The sequence below is a fragment of the Rana temporaria genome, chromosome 7, assembly GCF_905171775.1.
Source record: "Rana temporaria chromosome 7, aRanTem1.1, whole genome shotgun sequence".
NCBI lineage: Eukaryota > Metazoa > Chordata > Amphibia > Anura > Ranidae > Rana > Rana temporaria.
Genome location: NC_053495.1, coordinates 3,801,852 through 3,822,612, shown reverse-complemented (window position 1 = coordinate 3,822,612; position 20,761 = coordinate 3,801,852). Strand labels below are relative to the sequence as shown.

General features: G+C 49.2%; 1 protein-coding gene across 1 annotated transcript; it reads left to right on the top strand.

The window, feature by feature from the left end:
- The first annotated feature begins 1,690 nt into the window (after positions 1–1,690).
- Positions 1,691–20,329, top strand: ACY1 (aminoacylase 1). The gene is made up of 15 exons (XM_040358702.1): positions 1,691–1,787; positions 5,895–5,979; positions 7,860–7,924; positions 9,403–9,507; positions 9,978–10,072; positions 10,959–11,035; positions 11,188–11,277; positions 11,756–11,812; positions 12,619–12,692; positions 13,730–13,779; positions 14,018–14,162; positions 15,760–15,828; positions 16,506–16,585; positions 17,931–17,991; positions 19,857–20,329. Exons 2-15 carry the CDS (start codon positions 5,895–5,897, stop codon positions 20,019–20,021), a joined length of 1,218 nt encoding a protein of 405 aa, XP_040214636.1. The 5' UTR covers positions 1,691–1,787; the 3' UTR covers positions 20,022–20,329.
- Positions 20,330–20,761: the final 432 nt, after the last annotated feature.

The window sequence follows — 20,761 nt, the reverse complement described above, 5'->3', positions numbered from 1 at the left end:
ACATGATGATCCTGCCAAACACAACTTCCTGACTGTCCTGGGGTGACAACGCTCACTGACAGCACTGTATCTCTGGAGGAGCCAGGGAGTGTGTTTGTACTACATACCCCCTCCCTCTCTTCTCCAGAGCAGTGCCGGGACAAGACCTTCTAGAGCCCAGGGCCAACATGCCAAACTGCACCCCCCCCTAAAGTATGAGCAAATCCCCCCCCCCTCCAAAAAAGAATTGAGCACCAATCTGCATGCTTACCCCCTAATCATAAATCCCCCTCCTCCCAGCACAAATACCCGTTCTGCTGAAATCCCCCCTAGAACAAATCTTTGTGTTCTCCCCCCCCCCCCCCCAAATACCCACTAATTATCTCTCCTAGAGCACAAATCCCCTCTCCCCTCTGCCATATCCCCTCTCTCCCCAAATATCCCCCCGTGCACCCCCCCCCCCCCAATAAAAAAAATAACTCCTCCTGGTACAAATCCTCTACTCCTCAAATTGCTCCCCAGAATGAGAGTGTACAGGTGTGAGGGGGATCTGAGAGCTTACAGGTGTGAGGGGGGCTGAGAGCGTACAGGTGTGAGGGGGGCTGAGAGTGTACAGGTGTGAGGGGGGCTGAGAGCATACAGGTGTGAGAGGGGCTGAGAGCGTACAGGTGTGAGGGGGGCTGAGAGCGTACAGGTGTGAGGGGGGCTGAGAGCATACAGGTGTGGGGGGGGCTGAGAGCATACAGGGGGGGGCTGAGAGCATACAGGTGTGAGGGGGGCTGAGAGCATACAGGTGTGGGGGGGGCTGAGAGCATACAGGTGTGGGGGGGCTGAGAGCATACAGGTGTGGGGGGGGGGGGCTGAGAGCATACAGGGGGGGGCTGAGAGCATACTGGTGTGAGGGGGGGCTGAGAGCATACAGGTATGGGGGGGGGCTGAGAGCATACAGGTGTGAGGGGGGCTGAGAGCATACAGGTGTGAGGGGGGCTGAGAGCATACAGGTGTGAGAGCGGCTGAGAGCATACAGGTGTGAGGGGCGCTGAGTCACTGAAGAAATGTTGGTGGTCAGGTTGGGGGGCTCCAGGACTAAAGCTGTGTAAGGGGCCATAGTGTCACTGTACCCCAAACATAATATTATCACATAAATAATATATTTGTATTTGTATCTGTATTTATAAACACTTCTCTTTGTTTGGGACTCTCTCTCTCTCTCTCTCTCTCTCTCTCCCTTTCTCTCTCTCGTTCTCTCTCTCTCTCTCTCTCTCTCTCTCTCTCTCTCTCTCTCTCTCTCTCTCTCTCCTCTCTCTCTCTCTCTCTCTCTCTCTCTCTCCTCTCTCTCTCTCTCCTCTCTCTCTCTCTCTCTCTCTCTCTCTCTCCTCTCTCTCTCTCTCCTCTCTCTCTCTCTCTCTCCTCTCTCTCTCTCTCTCTCTCTCTCTCTCTCTCCTCTCTCTCCTCTCTCTCCTCTCTCTCCTCTCTCTCTCTCTCTCCTCTCTCTCTCTCTCTCTCCTCTCTCTCTCTCTCTCTCCTCTCTCTCTCTCTCTCTCTCTCTCTCTCTCTCTCTCTTTCTCTCTCTCTCTCCCTCTCTCTCTCTCTCTCTCTCTCTCTCTCTCTCTCTCTCTCTCTCTCTCTCTTTCTCGCTCTCTCTCTTTCTCTCTCTCTCTGTTTATAGTTCTGACTGTGAAGAGTTACAATGTAACATGTGTGTGTCTGGAGGTGGATGAGCTCGGGGATGGATTGGTGATGCCTGCCTGGCTCTGGTATATAGGGCTGTGCACTGGGTGGATCAGTGATCACAGAAGGCTGGTGCAGTGAGTAAGGGGACAGGGGGGACAGGAGGGGGCGGGACTGTGTGTGGCTGGCAGGATCCCAGCCAAGGGGGGCATTGCAATGTGTGGTGGGCTCTGGGGGGGTACATTGTAGAAGTTGCCAGTCTGAGCTGTGACATTAGAAGCTTGTTGTCAGCAGGGACAAAAGGGACAGCTGGGGGAAGGGCAGAAGAATGACCCCCCCCCCCCCATGGGGACTGCTGGCAGTTAGAGGTCTGTGATGATCTGTCTGTTGAAGAGTTGGGGGTCAGCATTTGGTGTTGGGACTGGAGGGAGGGGAGGAAACCCCTACAGGGTGAGGCATGCTGGGACATGTAGTTCATTGTCATGTTGTGTTGATCTTCATGGTCCTCCCATGCTGGGATATGTAGTTCATTATCTGTGTGTTTCTATGGGATGGGACATGCTGGAACTTTCACACGAGGGACTCTCAACTCTCACTATTGGGGACAGTTAATGCTCTGCAAGGGTTAAAAAAAAGGTATTATAGAGAAGAGCATGCTGGGACATGTAGTTTATTGTCATGCTGTGTTGATCTGCAACAAGGATGTGAAGGAGCTTCATGGCTCTATCATGCTGGGACCTGTAGTTCATTGTCAGCCCTGAAGCTGCTTGTGTTTGGGGGGGGGGGGGGGGGGGGGTGTCGCCTATAAAGCCCAAAGACTCTGCTATGAGGCGGGGCATGCTGGAACTTGTAGTTCCACACCAGGGACTCATTATAGGGTTAAACAAAGTGATATTGATAGGAGAATGCTGGGAACTGTAGTTCACTTTCATGTGTTTGGAGGGGGGGGGGGGGTGACTATACAGCTCAATGGTTAAGGAAGTATTAATGAGATGGAGGGGGCTGGAACTTGTAGTCTCTCATTGTAGGAGACAGTTAATGCTCTGTAAGGGTTACATTGAGAGGGGAATGCTGGGACCTGTAGTTCATAATCAACCCTGAAACTGCATGCGTTTGGGGAGGGGGAGGGGAAAGACCAATGACTGTAATGGTTAAAGGAGCTGGTGCATGCTGGAGATTGTAGTTCCACGCCAGGGACTCATTATAGGGTTAAAAAAGTGATATTGATGGGAGAATGCTGGGAACTGTAGTTCACTGTCATGTGTTGGAGGGGGGGGTGCCTATACAAGGAAGTATTAATGAGATGGGGGGGAGGGAACTGGAACTTGTAGTACAGCCCAAAGACCATGAGATGGGGGCATGCTGGAACTTGTAGTTCCACACCAGGGACTCATTATAGGGTTTAAAAAGTCTTATTGAGAGGGCCGTGCTTGGAGCTGATTCGGGTTCTGCAACAGTTGGGGAAGTATTAATAAAATGGGGCATGCTGGAACTTGTAGTCTCTCATTGTTTGTAGTTCCACACCAGGGACTCATTATGGGGTTAACAACATATTGCCGAGGGGGCCATGCTGGGACTTGTAGTTCCACACCAGTGACTCATTATAGGGTTAAAATGTATTACTGAGCGGGCCATGCTGGGACTTGTAGTTCCACCCCAGGGGCTCATTGGGCTAAATAAGTGATGATGAGAATGCCATGCTGAGAGCTGTAAGCTGCATGTTTTTCTACAGTTGGGGGAGGGGAGGGGGGGGGGTGATGCAGCTCAATGGCTCAGCGATGGTTAGGAAAGTATTATTGAGATAGGGCATGCTGGGACTTGCCGTTCCACACTAGGGACTCTCATTATAGGGTTAAAGTATTATTGAGAGGGCCATGCTGGGACTTGTAGTTCATTCTCAACCCGGAAACAGCATTTGTATGGAATTTGATAGACCCCCACCACAGCAACAATAGATCCCCCTACACAACAGACCCCCCCCCCCCCAAGCAACAATGGACCCCCGAAACAAAATGCCACCCCAGCAACAACAGACATAGCCCACACAGCAACATACTCCCTCCCAGCAACAATGGACCCCCGAAAACAAAATACCACCACAGCAACAATAGACCCCCCAGCAGCAACAACAGATCTCCCAGCAGCCAGCATCAATAAGACCCTCCAACATCAAGCAACAATAGACCTCTCCTTTTCAACAGTAGGTCCCTCCCAACAATAATTGACCCCCCCCCCCCCAGCCAAAAAAACAATATACCTACCCAGCAACAATAGAATCCCACAAAAATTTGACCCCCCCCCCACCAGCGACAATAGATTCCCCAGCATCAATAGACCCTCCAGCATGCCATACCATAAAATACATTCAGTGTTGGAGGGTGCCGGAACTGCGTTCCTCCGCGTTCCCCTGCGTTCCTGCAAAAAGAAAAAAAAAGATATATATTGGCCCAGATTCACGTACGAGTTGCGCCATCGTATCTCCAGATACGCCGTCGTAACTCTGAGTTTGAGGCGTCGTATCGATGCGCCTGATTCTTAGAATCAGTTACGCATAGATTTCTATTACATCCGACTGGTGTAAGTCTCTTACGTCGTCGTATCTAAGTTGCATATTTACGCTGGCCGCTAGGTGGCGCTTCTGTCGATTTACGCGTCGAATATTGTAATGAGCTAGATACGCCGATTCTCAAACGTACGTGCGCCCGGCGCATTTTTTTACGTTGTTTCCTTAAGGCTTTTTTGGGCGTAAAGTTACCCCTGCTCTATGAGGCGTATCAATGTTTGGTATGGACGTCAGAACAGCGTCGAATTTTTCACTTTTTACGTCGTTTGCGTAAGTCTTCCGTGAATGGGGCTGGACGTAAGTTACGTTCACGTCGACTAGGCATTGAGCGGGCGCAATTTAATTTGAAAATTCAACGTGATACTGAGCATGCGCCGTTCGATAAAAGCGTCATTTACGCGGGGTCACAAAACATTTACATACAACACGCCCCCTACCAGCCTAGTTTGAATTAGGCGGGCTTAAGCCGTATCAGATACACTACGCCGCCGTAACTTAGAGCGGCAGGTCCCGTATTCAGAAACATCTTCCGCTCTAAGTTACGGCGGCGTAGTGTATCTGATACGGCGTAAGCCCGCCTAATTCAAACTAGGCTGGTAGGGGGCGCGTTGTATGCAAATGTTTTGTGACCCCCACGTTGTTTCTGAATACGGGACCTGCCGCTCTAAGTTACGGCGCCGTAGTGTATCTGAAATGCGCTACGCCCGCCTAAAGATAGGCGTTTTTTTGAGAATCTGGGCCTATATATTCAAAATCAAATCTTTATTATTTTTTGGCAATATCATGGTCTGGGCCAGACATAGGCTGTGCCACGCCCTTCCAGCCTGTGTCTTGGCAGAAGAGGGAGGTGAAGCCTCCATCAATCTACATGCAATATACTGCCCCCCCCCCCCATTGTGTTTGGCTGGTTAGTGGACATGGAGGAGGAGGGGGGGGAGAGAGAGAGAGAGAGGGCTGTTGTTTATCATTGTTACGCTCACATGTGTGACTCTGTAGTCACATAGGCTACTCAGATGTGATAGGGAGGAAATGCTCAGGATAGAAACTCAGAGAACTGAGCATGTGCAGAGCTGCCAACACTGCTCTGCAATATCCCTAGCTGATCTGGGGACATGGACAGAAGGGGGCGATAGAGAGCAGCAGGATCAACCAGTTTTTTTTTTTGTTTTTTTTTCTGCAGAATACAGAAAAGGAATCTCATAGTGAGGAGTATGAACAGCATGGAATACATCATTTATTCATCGTTTTTTTTATATGATGGGGTTCAGTGACTTTCTAAGTAGCGGTGGTCGTAGTGATCATTTGGCGTCACCTCAAGCATCGCAATTTGTTTTTAATGGAGGACAGACAGCAGGTGAATCTCCCTAACGGGGGGGGGGGGGCACAGACCGCAATAAAACCCTGACAGGGGGTCTAATCCACTCTCCGTTCTTATGATACATTCAGAAGCCTGTAGGACATGCTGGGACTTGTAGTCCCTCCATAGGTAAGGCTGGTTAGCCTTCCTTTATTAACACAAGAACTGGCACTGCCAGGGTTAAGCAGGGCGTGTCGAGCTGAGATTAGGAAAGGGCGTCTGTAATTCCGCCGGCCCCTTGGCGCAGCGTCTACGGAGAATATTGGATTTCTGAGCGCAGTTGGAACGGTGAAATTTCTATACTGAGAGTCTTGTTCTCCACAGATGACGACCCCCCCAGAGAACCCCTCCACCACCCGCTTCCAGGAATATCTGAGGATCCGCAGTATCCAGCCAGAGCCCGACTACGGTAAGAAATGGCGTGACGCCAATGCAGCTCCTCCCCCTCCTCCCCGTTCCACCGCTGAATATTGAACTCTGTACAATGCGAAGATCGGAGCTCAGCCAAGAAAAGTTCTCACTGTGGAGTCTGTTTGCCGCCTTAATAATCCACTTTGTTCCTTTTTGTCTGTTAAAGCCGAACTCCAGGAAACTGGAATATAATCCCTCGCCACAGAGCCCTTCCCAATGATTGGGTGTCGGAGTGAGCACAGATCCCTCCCCCTTATTTACTAACATGGATTTTTCCCCTAACACCCATAGTGAGAAGTTAGACACATAGCATGGCAACAGACTGCTAAACCTCCGCTGACCTTCAACCTCTGACCCTAAACTGAGGATGGAGCTTAGAGAAGCTCAGTGAGGTGGAATGTCGATCCTTCATACTGAATCCTGCAAATAGAGATCGGATTCTCAGGGGAGGCTCTTTGAAGGCCTCTTTTTCTCTTATCTTCTCCTTTTTTTTTTTTTTTCCTTTCTTTGTCACTCCTTTTTAGTTTCTTGTTATTTTTCCTCTCTCCCCCCCCCCCCCCCCCTTCTCTCTCTCCCACTTTCTCTTCTCTCTCCTATTTGCTCTCTTTTCAGTGGAGACTCTTTTAAAGGCTTTTTTTTTCTCTCTCTTCCCTTCTTTTCTTTTTCTTTACTTCTCTCTCTCTCTCTCTTTCTCTTTCTCTCTTTCTCTCTTTCTCTCTTTCTCTCTTTCTCTCTTTCTCTCTTTCTCTCTTTCTCTCTTTCTCTCTTTCTCTCTTTCTCTCTTTCTCTCTTTCTCTCTGTCTCTCTTTCTCTCTTTCTCTCTTTCTCTCTTTCTCTCTGTCTCTTGCTCTCCTGCTCTCTCCTTCTTGCACTCGTGCTCTTCTCGCTCTCGTGCTCTTCTTGCTCTCTCGCTCTTGTGCTTATCTCGCTCTCGTGCTCTCCTTCTTGCACTCGTGCTCTCTTGTTGTCGGTCTCTCTTGCTCTTCTGGCTCCCGTGCTCTTCTGGCTCCCGTGCTCTTCTGTCTCTCGTGCTCTTCTCGCTCTTGTGCTCTTTTGTTGTCGGTATCTCTCGTGCTCTTCTTGCTCTCGTGCTCTTCTTGCTCTTCTCTCTCTCTCGCTCTTGAGCTTATCTCGCTCTCGTGCTCTCCTTCTCGCTCTTCGTGCTCTTCGTGCTCTCGTGCTCTTCTCGCTCTCGTGCTCTTCTCGCTCTCGTGCTCTCTTGTTGTTGGTCTCTCTTGCTCTTCTTGCTCTTCTTGCTCTCTCGCTCTTGTGCTCTCCTCGCTCTTGTGCTCTCCTCGCTCTTGTGCTCTCCTCGCTCTTGTGCTCTTCTCGCTCTTGTGCTCTTCTTGCTCTTCTCTCTCTCTCTCTCTCTCTCTCTCTCTCTCTCTCTCTCTCTCTCTCGCGCTCTTGAGCTTATCTCGCTCTCGTGCTCTTCTGCTCTCTCCTTCTCGCTCTAGTGCTCTCTTGTTGTCGGTATCTCTCGTGCTCTTCTTGCTCTTCTCTCTCTCTTGAGCTTATCTCGCTCTCGTGCTCTCCTGCTCTCTCCTTCTCACTCTCGTGCTCTTCTCGCTTTCGTGCTTTTCTTAATCTCGTGCTCTTCTCGCTCTCGTGCTCTTCTGCTCTCTCTCTCTCTCTTTCATTGCTGCTCGCTCTTATGCTCACCTCCTCTCTCTCTTGTTCTGTTACTCTCTCCTTCTCAATCTTGTGCTCTCCTGCTCTCTCTTGTTCTATATCTCTCGACTCCAAGCTGAAGTTTCAGGCTAGGAGAAGCTGAATAAAGGGGAAATGTAAATAGAACCCTGCAGATAAATCTGTGTCTGTAGTATTTTCAGTGGGGGGGAGGGGCACTTCAAGGTAATTTTTCTTCTTGTATTACAGATGGAATCAAACGCTTTCTGTTCAAGATGGCGGAAGAGATCGGACTGGAGAGCAGAATATTGGAGGTCTGTACACTGAGCAAGAAAAATAGAGCAATATGTTTCATTTATCAAAATGTCTGACCAGGACGGCAGAGTCGGGCTCCACGCTCACTTGAAATCTCTACAACTTAAAGCTGAACTCCGGCCACAGAAAGTTCTACTAAAATAGCCACAAAAGATATAAATCCTTTTTTATTTGCACCAAATGTCTTCGCCCACCCAGGTATTACCTTTTTCAAAAGGAACAGTGACATCATCACTGTACAGAGAGCAGAGCTGTGGGAGGAGCCCATCAGGCTCCACCCACTGCAGAAAACTACAGGAGGGGCGGAGACCAGACCAGTCCACCTGCACAAGGGGAGAGAGAGCAGCAGTGGGCGGTCTTTATTACAGGAAGTCTCACACTGGATTACTGCCCAGATCTGGAAGAAATACACAAATCACACCGAGATTCCAGAAGACACATGAGGCTCAGTAATATGTCAGTGTAACATTTCCAGTTATGACCTCACAGAGGTCGCAGTATTACTCCTGAAAATACCATATTTGTTCAGGCATCATCCAGGGTCACCATCTACTTCCTGGACTGAGATGTCGGTTCAGAGATTACACAGTCCTGAAAATCCTGGAGTTGTGTTCAGATGTCCACATTGGCAAAAGTTTCAATGTTGCAGTCTGATTGTTGGAGGAAATGCTTCATCTTGCCTGCAGCAGACATCACCTCAGCCTAGGGCAGTGTTTCTCAATTCCAGTCCTCAGGCCCCCCCAACAGGTCAGGTTTTCAGGATTTCCATTATTTTGCACAGGTGATTTGATCAGTTTCACTGCCTTAGTAATCACCACAGCCTTTTCATCTGAGGGAAATCCTGAAAACCTGACCTGTTGGGGGGGCCTGAGGACTGGAATTGAGAAACACTGGCCTAGGGAAAGTCACTGATTGGTGACCTCACATCCTAGACAACTTCACTGGCTGGTGACCTCACCTCAGCCTAGGCAACTTCACTGGCTGGTGACCTCACCTCAGCCTAGGCAACTTCACTGGCTGGTGACCTCACCTCAGCCTAGGCAACTTCACTGACTGGTGACCTCACCTCAGCCTAGGGAAAGTCACTGGCTGGTGACCTCACCTCAGCCTAGGCAACTTCACTGATTGGTGACCTCGGCTCAGCCTAGGCAACATCACTGATTGGTGACCTCAGCCTAGGCAACATCACTGATTGGTGACCTCACTTCAGCCTAGGCATCATCACTGGCTGGTGACCTCACCTTAGCCTAGGCAACACCACTGATTGGTGACCTCGCCTCAGCCTAGGCAAAGTCACTGATTAGTGACCTCATCTCAGCCTAGGCAATGGGTTTTTAATGATAAAAGGTGGAGCTTCTCTGTGTATTGATCCTGTTGCTGTATATTGTAATGTGTCATTATTCATGGAGACTTGTTACTGACGGGTCCACTTGACAAGAACGGTGACCTCATAATGATATCTGGTCGTCTCTTATAGTTTGTTCCGGGGAAGCCGATCATCATCCTCACCTGGACGGGGACAAAGCCTCATCTCAAGTCGGTGATCCTGAATTCTCACACGGACGTGGTCCCTGTGTTTGAGGTGAGGTGGACGGGGGGGACGCTGAGAGTTGGGGGACGCTGGGCTTTGGGGGGACGCTGGGAGTTGGGGGTGGGGGACGCTGGGAGTTGGGGGTGGGGGACGCTGGGATTTGGGCGTTATTAATGATCACTCTACTGATAATTATGGATAGATGAAGGCGGCTCGAGTCACTTACTTCCTTCTGCAGCATATCAGGGACCTTAGTGGTGAGTCTGTCCCATGGAGGAGTTCTCAGGTGTCCTTTTTCCTCTCCTTTCCCTTGTTGCAGAAAAGGAGTCTCCATCCTCCTGCTGCAATTCTCATAATGTTACATTAATGAGGATTCCAGCTGGGAGACCTTCCTGGAAGGGCCATGGTTGGGTGGCCATGGTTGGGTGGCCATGGTTGGGATACCAGCATTCTACCTGAGAGGGAGGAACTAGCCATGGCTGTAAAATAAATAAATAACATGTAACTGTATCGTGTTTCAGGAGTTCTGGACCCATCCCCCATTCTCTGCCCACAAAGATAAAGATGGAAATATCTATGCAAGAGGGACGCAGGACATGAAATCCGTCACCATCCAGTAAGTCAGTAGAGGGGTGGAGGCAGTGACAGGTGGGAGGAAAGAGAGGGTGAGGCTTGGTTGCATGGAAGAGGTGGAGTTTGAAGCAGGTGGGGAGGGCGGGGTTAGGTACAGGTGGGGAGGGCGGGGTTAGGTGCAGGTAAAAGAGTTGGAATTTGGAGCAGGCAGGGTATGGTGCAGGTAGAAGAGACAGGGTTTTATTCAGGTCAAGAGGGTGTGGATTGGTTCAGGTGGGAGAGGGTGGGGATTGGTTCAAGTGGAAGGGGTGTGGTTTGGTTCAGGTGGGAGAGGGTGGGGTTTGGTTCAGGTTGGAGAGGGTGGGGTTTGGATCAGGTGGGAGAGGGTGGGGGTTGGTTCAGGTGGGAGAGGGTGGGGTTTGGTTCAGGTGGGAGAGGGTGGGGTTTGGTTCAGGTGGGAGAGGGTGGGGTTTGGTTCAGGTGGGAGAGGGTGGGGTTTGGTTCAGGTGGGAGAGGGTGGGGTTTGGTTCAGGTGGGAGAGGGTGGGGTTTGGTTCAGGTGGGAGAGGGTGGGGTTTGGTTCAGGTGGGAGAGGGTGGGGGTTGGTTCAGGTGGGAGAGGGTGTGGTTTGGTTCAGGTGGGAGAGGGTGTGGTTTGATTCAGGTGGGAGAGGGTGTGGTTTGGTTCAGGTGGGAGAGGGTGTGGTTTGGTTCAGGTGGGAGAGGGTGGGGGTTGGTTCTGGTGGAAGGGGCGTGGTTTGGTTCTGGTGGAAGGGGTGTGGTTTGGTTCGGGTGGGACAGGTGGAGTTTGTTACAGGCGGAGAGGGTGGGTTTTGGTTGAGGTGGAAGAGGTGGAGTTTGTTACAGGCGGAGAGCGTGGCATTTAATCTATTTCCTCTCCTCTCTAATACCTTCACTTTCTATTCTGTAGGTATCTGGAAGCCATCCGCCAGCTGAAGGCTGAGGGAGTTCGATTCCCACGTACCATTCACCTGACGATGGTCCCAGGTGATGTACATTGGGGTGACATGGTGGAGATGGGGGGGGGTTACATGTGAGAACAAATTTTTACATGGTAGCACAGAAGAAACGCACCACACCACCGCTACTAAACCGCATCAGAAAATGACAGAATATACTTACCTGTATCTCTATGACAGATGAAGAAATTGGGGGTCACACCGGGATGGAGATCTTTGCAGAGCACCCCGAGTTCCGAGCACTGAACCCCGGAATTACCCTCGATGAAGGTACAAGACTCTTCCTCCTGTACACTGGTGTTATTTCCTTTCCTGTATCTCTTCCCCAATCTCTCTTTCCTGATATTCAATTCTTTCTCTTTCCCTGTCTTTTTCTCATTCCCTCTTTATCTTTCATTCTCTATCATTTTTTTTCTCTCTTTATCTCTTCTTTTCTCCTTCTTTTTATTTTTATTTTTTTTTATTTCTATTTTTTTTTATTTCTATTTTGTCTTTTTTCTTTTTTCCATTTCTCTTTTATCATTTTTTTCTTTCTCGCTTTTCTCTTCTTCTCGCTTTTCTCTTCTTCTCGCTTTTCTCTTCTTCTCGCTTTTCTCTTCTTCTCGCTTTTCTCTTCTTCTCGCTTTTCTCTTCTTCTCGCTTTTCTCTTCTTCTCGCTTTTCTCTTCTTTTATTTTTTTTTTCTCCTTTCTCTTTTTTTCTTTCTCAAGCACTCTCTGCTTTGTTCACTCCTTTGCCCCTCTTTTCAGGTCTTGCGAACCCCTCAGAGGAATTCAGTGTATTTTACGGAGAGAAGTGTGTATGGTGTAAGTCATTTTGTCTTTCATTTGTAATCCATAAAATGGTTAATAAAGTAAAAATGTTTTACATTTGTGGATCCCCCTTTGCTTGGGTCCCCTGCCAGCGCTCCTGTCATCACCTCCTCCCACCAAGTGGCAAAAGGTTACCACTGGGGGTTTAGATATGGGGGGGATACAAGATTTTTTTCAACTAGGACTGCCAGCACTAGTACCAGGGACTCTTGCATTTTTTTTTTTAATTGACTACATTTTGGCTTTTAAGATTGTACTAACAAAATCGCAGCCGTCTACATCATCCTGTTCTCAGACACAAAACACAACTAAATAAATACGGAGGAAGCCCCTATGACAGGTCATGTGATGGGATAATAAATATGGAGGGAGGTCCTATCACAGGTTATGTGATGGGATAATAAATATGGAGGGAGGTCCTATGACGGGTCATGTGATGGGATAATAAATATGGAGGGAGGTCCTATGACGGGTCATGTGATGGGATAATAAATATGGAGGGAGGTCCTATGACAGGTCATGTGATGGGATAATAAATATGGAGGGAGGTCCTATGACGGGTCATGTGATGGGATAATTAAATATGGAAGGAGGTCCTATGACGGGTCATGTGATGGGATAATAAATATGGAGGGAGGTCCTATGATGGGTCATGTGATAGGACCTCCCTCCGTATTTATTATCCTCCGTATTTATTATCCTATCACAGGTCATGTGATGGGATGTGCCTCTTCTACAGCAGAGTACATCTGTTCATTATTCATAAATGAGATTGTTGCTCTGACTTTCTGGTTTTGCAGGGATAACCGTCCATTGCAGAGGAGACCCCGGACACGGCTCTCGATTCATAGAGAACACCGCCGCCTCTAAACTTGTGAGTTCCCTTCACTCTTGTATGGGGTGTAGAGGGGTCAGAGTGCTGGGGGGGATATCTGGAGTGTAGAGGGGTCAGAGTGCTGGGGGGATATCTGGGGTGTAGAGGGGTCAGAGTGCTGGGGGGATATCTGAGGTGTAGAGGGGTCAGAGTGCTGGGGGGATATCGGGGTATAGAGGGATCAGAGTGCTGGGGGGGATATCTGGGGTGTAGAGGGGTCAGAGTGCTGGGGGGATATCTGGGGTGTAGAGGGGTCAGAGTGCTGGGGGGATATCGGGGTATAGAGGGATCAGAGTGCTGGGGGGGATATCTGGGATGTAGAGGGGTCAGAGTGCTGGGGGGAGGATATCTGGGGTGTAGAGGGGTCAGAGTGCTGGGGGGATATCTGGGGTGTAGAGGGGTCAGAGTGCTGGGGGGATATCTGGGGTGTAGAGGGGTCAGAGTGCTGGAGGGATATCTGGGGTGTAGAGGGATCAGAGTGCTGGGGGGATATCTGGGGTGTAGAGGGGTCAGAGTGCTGGGGGGATATCTGGGGTGTAGAGGGGTCAGAGTGCTGGGGGGGATATCTGGGATGTAAAGGGGTCAGAGTGCTGGGGGGGATATCTGGGGTGTAGAGGGGTCAGAGTGCTGGGGGATATCTGGGGTGTAGAGGGGGTCAGAGTGCTGGGGGGGATATCTGGGGTGTAGAGGGGTCAGAGTGCTGGGGGATATCTGGGGTGTAGAGGGGTCAGAGTGCTGGGGGCATATCTGGGGTGTAGAAGGGTCAGAGCGCTCGGGGGATATCTGGGGTGTAGAGGGGTCAGAGAGCTCGGGGGGATATCTGGGGTGTAGAGGGGTCAGAGTGCTGGGGGGATATCTGGGGTGTAGAGGGGTCAGAGTTCTGCATGCCTTTCATAGATGCACGTTACATGAAATATATTCAAAATTACAATATTTTACAACTATTAATGGAGATTTCACATAAACTCACAAGGCAACAATACCAACCAATCGGATACTTTTCATTTCACCAATTATCTATTTCTGTTTTTTTTCAGCATTCTATCATCAATAGTTTTCTGGAACTCCGAGAGAAGGAGAAGAAAAGGTAAGTCCTCGTAATGGGAATTGTGCGGGGTCTGCCAAGCCAATGAGTCGGTCCTGTGCATGACGAGCCAATTGGATCCTCTGTATAAGCTGTGTTCATTTTGACATCAAATTTCAATTTAGTTTTAGTTATAGTCTTTTGACTAAAATGCAGTTTTAGTTGACTAAAATCGAATGGGCTTAGTTACATTTTAATGAATGTATTATTTCCCCACACATGAATCCCGTTTATTTCTCAGGTTGCAGTCTAATCCCCAACTCTCTCTCGGAGACGTCACCACAGTCAACATGACCAAAGTGAACGGAGGGGTCTCCTGCAACGTGATTCCCACCGACATGTCGGCGACCTTTGACCTTCGAATCCCTCCTACTGTCAACTTACAGGTAAGGTGGCGACCCTCCCAAGATTCTTTTCTTCTTATATCGGCATTGTAATATATGGCCAATGGATTTGGTGAAGGACTGCGCATCTTCCTGTAGCCAGTGCTGTCTTAATGAGAGGGCACACCTGGGCATTGCCCAGGGGCCCCAGCTGCATGGTGGGGGCCCTGCACTTTCCCCAAAGCAGGGTGTACAGGGGGTCAGAGTGCTGGGGGGATATCTGGGGTGTAGAGGGGTCAGAGTGCTGGGGGGATATCTGGGGTGTAGAGGGGTCAGAGTGCTGGGGGGATATCTGGGGTGTAGAGGGGGCAGAGTGCTGGGGGGATATCTGGGGTGTAGAGGGGGCAGAGTGCTGGGGGGATATCTGGGGTGTAGAGGGGTCAGAGTGCTGGGGGGATATCTGGGGTGTAGAGGGGTCAGAGTGCTGGGGGGATATCTGGGGTGTAGAGGGATCAGAGTGCTGGGGGGATATCTGGGGTGTAGAGGGATCAGAGTGCTGGGGGGATATCTGGGGTGTAGAGGGATCAGAGTGCTGGGGGGATATCTGGGGTGTAGAGGGATCAGAGTGCTGGGGGGATATCTGGGGTGTAGAGGGGTCAGAGTGCTGGGGGGATATCTGGGGTGTAGAGGGGTCAGAGTGCTGGGGGGGATATCTGGGGTGTAGAGGGGTCAGAGTGCTGGGGGGATATCTGGGGTGTAGAGGGGTCAGAGTGCTGGGGGGATATCTGGGGTGTAGAGGGGTCAGAGTGCTGGGGGGATATCTGGGGTGTAGAGGGGTCAGAGTGCTGGGGGGATATCTGGGGTGTAGAGGGGTCAGAGTGCTGGGGGGATATCTGGGGTGTAGAGGGGTCAGAGTGCTGGGGAGATATCTGGGGTGTAGAGGGGTCAGAGTGCTGGGTGATATCTAGGGTGTAGAGGGGTCAGAGTGCTGGGGGGATATCTGGGGTGTAGAAGTGTCAGAGTGCTGGGGGGATATCTGGGGTGTAGAGGGGTCAGAGTGCTGGGGGGATATCTGGGGTGTAGAGGGGTCAGAGTGCTGGGGGGATATCTGGGGTGTAGAGGGGTCAGAGTGCTGGGGGGATATCTAGGGTGTAGAGGGGTCAGAGTGCTGGGGGGATATCTGGGGTGTAGAGGGGTCAGAGTGCTGGGGGGATATCTGGGGTGTAGAGAGGTCAGAGTGCTGGGGGGATATCTAGGGTGTAGAGGGGTCAGAGTGCTGGGGGGATATCTGGGGTGTAGAGGGGTCAGAGTGCTGGGGGGATATCTGGGGTGTAGAGAGGTCAGAGTGCTGGGGGGATATGTGGGGTGTAGAGGGGTCAGAGTGCTGGGGGGATATGTGGTCTGTTTACCTGCGCTGTCTCCATTGTAGAGGCCTCAAAGCATTACTTTGCCCAGGGACCCTTTTTCAACTTATATATTTTAGCATTTATGTATTCGACAATATTTGGTTTGCCTGAAGTTCAGCTTTAAACTGTCTGTGTTCCACCAAAGGACCAGACGCATTCTAGCTGTGCAGTTTTCATTTTGGTAAACCTCCATGAAAGCTCCCAATGAAGTGATTCGGACATTTTCCTCCTAAATGTTACTTTTCTCCCTGCAGGAGTTTGAGGCAAAGATGGAGGGGTGGTGTCGTGCGGCTGGTGATCAGGTGACCTGGGAGTACCACCAGGTGAGTGCGGCTCTCTAATGGGGTAATCGTGACCTGGGAGTACCACCAGGGGATTTCAGCCCTCAGGTGCCCTGGGAGTGGCACCAGGTGAGGGGGATCTTCTAGCAGTGCGGCTCTCTAATGGGGTAATTGTCACCTGAGAGTACCACAAGGTGAGTGGGGTCCACTAGGGAGGTGATCAGGTAACCTGGGAGTACCACCGGGTGAGTGGGATCCTCTAGTAGGCTGATCAGATGACATAGGAGTACCACCAGGTGGGTGCGGCTCTCTAGCAGGGTGATTAGGTACCCCGGAGTACCACCAGGTCAGTGGGGAACTTTTTTTTTATAAATTAATCAATACATTTTAAGTAAATGCATTTTAATAAATTAAAATAACTAATGTTATTTTAATTTATTTAATTATTATTATTTTTATTTTACATTTTGACTATAGATGCACTTTAATTATTGAATAATAAAAATCTAATAATTCTTTTTTTTTTAATAAATGAATCAATACATTTTAAGTAAATGCATTTTAATACATTTAAATAACTAATGTAATTTTAATTTATTAATTTTTATTTAATTATTATTATGATTATTATTTTTATTTTACATTTTGACTATAGATGCACTTGAAACATTGAAATATTAATAGAGGGATGTGAATAAATGTGTCTGTATTGCCCCCAGAAATGTATGAACGAGAGGATCACCACCCCGAACGACACAAATCCTTGGTGGAAAGCGTTCAGTGACCCCTGCAAGGAGCTGTGAGTAGACAAGAGATCATCGTTGCTTTACAAACTACATTTCATTCAGTGAGACATCTACTTTAACCCCTTGTCTACCAGCCCGAGATGATGGGTAGAGCAGAGAGGGGGGGGGGAGAGACCGGCGAAGGTCATTGACTGATCTCTCCTCTGGTGGATGAACCTGGAAGTGGTGAGCATTTTGCCGCTTCCAGGATCAGGCTGTCATTCCCGACCGGATAACAAGCCGATCAAGTGCAATCTGTGCTTGGTCAGCTTCACTGAGGTCCAAAGGTGACATAAGGGTTCAAATAGACTTCTGATATCTCCTTAACCACCTCCTGCCCGCCCTATTGACAATTGATGGGCGCTCTCTCATTCTGGGACCCACTCTCGCCGTGCTTGGGGGGGGGGGGGCGGGCGCACAGAGCGGCGATTGGCGGTGCCCTGTGTCCCTGGGACATGATGCATCACCGATCGCGGTAAAGAGCCGATGTGATCCGCTCTGTCCAATCGGCGGCATTTCCTCACAGGGGAGATCTGCATTGATAATTAGGGCAGCCCCAACAGTGCCCATCGGTGATGCCAGTCAGTGCCGCCTATCTGTGCCCATTAGTGCCGCCTATCTGTCCCCATTAGTGCCACCTATCTGGGTACAGTGTTGCATGACCGTGCAATTGTTATTAAAAGTGCGAAAGCGCCAAAAGCTGAAAATTGGCATGGGCAGGAAAGGGGTGAAGGTGCCCCGGTATTGCACCAGTTAAAGAGGACCGGTCCTGTCATGTCTACTATACTATCAGCCCCCTTGTGATAGCATTGCAGTTAAGTGTAAACAACAACAACAAAAAAGCTTTAAAAAGAAATGAATATGATAAATGAAAAACTAATTTAAAGATCCCTCCCCCTCATCCCCAGGTACACCTACTAATGTCAGGTGCATTTATGTACGAAAAACCGTCAATTGCATTACGTATACTAAGTATCATTCCAGAGTGAGAGCGACAATTCTGGGGCCGCCATTCGCGGTTTACTCTAAACTGTTGACCTATAAAGACTTTATAAGCGCCACCTATGGACGATTTGGGGTTCTGAGGTTTGTCGCTGTTTCACAGGTGCGCACAGTTTAAACACTTGACATGTTTGTTGTCCATTTACTCAATGCAACTTCATCTTTTTATATTTCGCCAAAAAATGGGGTTGTATATTTGTGTTTATGTGCAATAAAATGATGGGGTGCCAAACCGTTACTCTAATATAATAATATATAATATAAAGAGGCAACTCTGCATTCAGACAATATGTGATGTGTGATATGATATAGATATAGGAAAAAGATCCAAAAGTTTAACAAATGCTTCCATTTCAGGGGTTTGAAGCTGAAGCCGGAGATTTTTCCTGCTGCCACAGACAGTCGTTACGTCCGGACTGTGAGTACAGATGAACTTTCTCCCTTTGTATCTTCTAGAATGCTGGCTCACACTTTTTGCCTTCCTCGCTGTGATCCCAGGACACAACGTCGGGACAAGATGCGGGACTGTTGCAGAAAATTCGGGACTATTGGGGTAGATTCAGGTACATTTGCGCAGTTCTTACGGAGGCGCAGCGCACCGTTTTGCCGCTGTGCCTCCGTAAATTACCTGCGCTACGCTACGATTCACAGAGCAGTAGCTCTGTAAATTGCGTGGGCGCTCCTGAAAAATGCCCGGCGTAAGAGCACGCAATTTAAATGATCCCATAGGGGGCGTGGATCATTTAAATTAGGCGTGTTCCCGCGCCGAACGTAGTGCGCATGCTCCGTCGGGAAACTTTCCCGACGTGCATTGCGGTAAATGACGTCATTTGCTTCAAAGTGAACGTGAATGGCGTCAAGCGCCATTCACGAATCACTTACGCAAACGACTTCATTTTTCAAAAACGCGACGCGGGAACGACGGGTATACGTAGCATTGGCTGCCCCTGCTAATAGCAGGGGCAGCCTTACACAAAAAACGGCGTACGCAAACGAAGTAAACTGCGTACGCAGGGCGCGCGTATGGTTGTGAATCGGCATTAGTATGCAATTTGCATACTCTACGCTGACCACTACGGGAACGCCACCTAGCGGCCTGCGTAAGAATGCAGCCCAAGAGCCTTATGCCAGGCATATCTTAGGCTGCAGTCGGCGTATCGAGGTTCCTGAATCAGGAGCATTCGATACGCCAGCGCAAGTAAGCAATTGCGCTGCGTAACTATGGTTATGCAGGCGCAATTGCTCTCTGAATCTACCCCATTGTCTTCTGAGCTATGCAACTTTTTCTTTATCAAAATTTGTCTCGGCAGGATGAAGTTTGAGGATAATTTCTAGAAAGGCTGGGCCAGATTCAGGTAGAATCGGCGTAACGTAAGGAAAGTTTTATGGGCAAGTGCTTGATTCACAAAGCACTTGCCTGTAAACTTGCGGCGGCGTAGCGTAAATCCGTCCGGCGCAAGCCCGCCTAATTCAAATGGGGCGTGTATCATTTAAATTAGGCGCGTTCCCGCGCCGATCGTACTGCGCATGCTCCATCCCTAAAATTTCCCGACGTGCATTGCGCTAAATGACGTCATTGTTTTCGACGTTAACAGCGTCCAGCGCCATTCACGGACGACTTGCGCAAACAATGTTAATTTTCAAATTTCGACGCGGGAACGACGGCCATACTTAACATTGGCTAAGCCGCCTAGGGGGCATGTTTATCTTTACGCCGCATATCTCATACGCAAACGGCGTAAATTTACTGCGACAGGCAAGCGTGCCTTCGTGAATCGGCGTAACGACTCATTTGCATATTCTACGCCGACCGCAATGGAATCGCCACCTAGCGGCCGGCCTGGAATTGCAGCCTAAGATCCGACGGTGTAAGTCACTTACACCTGTCGGATCTTAGGGAGATCAATGCGTAACCTGATTCTATGAATCAGGCGCATAGATACGCCGTCGTATCTCCGAATCTGGCCGGTCGTATCTTCTTTATGAATCTGGCCCGCTGTGTTTTGGCTGCTAAATTGGTTGACCCTCTAGTGTCTATCCTCCAACTCCTTGGGGGTGGTGGCAGTCGCCTATTAATGCCATTAAAGACCATTCTCCATCCAGCTTTATGTATACCTGCAAGAGGACTTCTAGGTGTCCAAAAATGTATTTTATATATTAGAACTTATTTTTGTTTCTTCTTTTTATCTTCTCATCTAATTTCTTTTTTATCTTCTGCAAGATGGTCTCCTCCACCATGTTGGTAACAGTAAAACTTTAACCTGCCCCCTTTGCTCTCCCCAGGCCGGTTACGATGCCCTCGGCTTCTCCCCAATGAATAACACCCCCATCTTGCTGCACGATCACAACGAATACTTGAACGAGGGCGTCTTCCTGCGCGGGATCGAGATTTACAAACGCATCATCCCGTCTCTGGCCAGCGTGCCCACACTGGATGGAGAACACTAGAGGCCAAAGAATCAACAGTGACGATGGCTTTGACAAAATGGCCGCACTCAGGGACTCGGCACCAACCCCCAAGGACAAAGGTGGTGACTATTTTTAGCAAAACCAAATCTGAACTCAGGGCAATAAAATACCTCCTAGCCGCTCTTTCCATCGTTCTTTGGATGTTCCCCCCAATCCCGAGTGTCCGCTTCGCCTCGAAGGACCATCCAAAATAAAGTATAATTGGGTTCATGTAAAAGATGGATAATGAGATTCGTGGGTTAGAATGTAAACGTCCAATGACAATTAAGAACTATAAGTCTGAAAAATGATTTGCGTGATTCTTATGTTGTTAGTCCAAGTCTTGCAGCGCTGGGGTTCCGGATTGGCTTCCCAGAAAAGAAGACCAGCTGCGTAATGGGTGGTGGACGGGAAGGCAAAAACTCCAGCAAAAACCCGTTTGGAACGGAGCGGGTAAGGGTTAGAACCTCCACTGTGGTTCCATTTCTGTCGGTGTCCCCATTAGGGAGTTATTATGCTTCCTGTTGCCAGAGATGCAACAGGAAATACGTGGAAATCTCCCCAAAATTAAGGGACCGCCCCAATGCTTGTTCCAATGACAGTTGTAAAATGTTGACCCCCCTTCACCCAATTATTACCAGGACAAAATGAGAGGATAAGTCTCCCCAGTGGGGGCACAGGAAGCTATAAAAAAACATTAACATTTTCAGATGGTACTATAGCTTAATTTTTAATTTATT

Excerpts from the sequence above, each read along its gene's own strand:
- ACY1 (XM_040358702.1), top strand. The coding sequence starts at position 5,895 with ATGACGACCCCCCCAGAGAACCCCTCCACCACCCGCTTCCAGGAATAT. Across the intron at positions 10,073-10,958 it reads ATGAAATCCGTCACCATCCA|GTATCTGGAAGCCATCCGCC; the intron begins GTAAGTCAGTAG and ends TCTATTCTGTAG. Across the intron at positions 16,586-17,930 it reads AGTGACCCCTGCAAGGAGCT|GGGTTTGAAGCTGAAGCCGG; the intron begins GTGAGTAGACAA and ends CTTCCATTTCAG.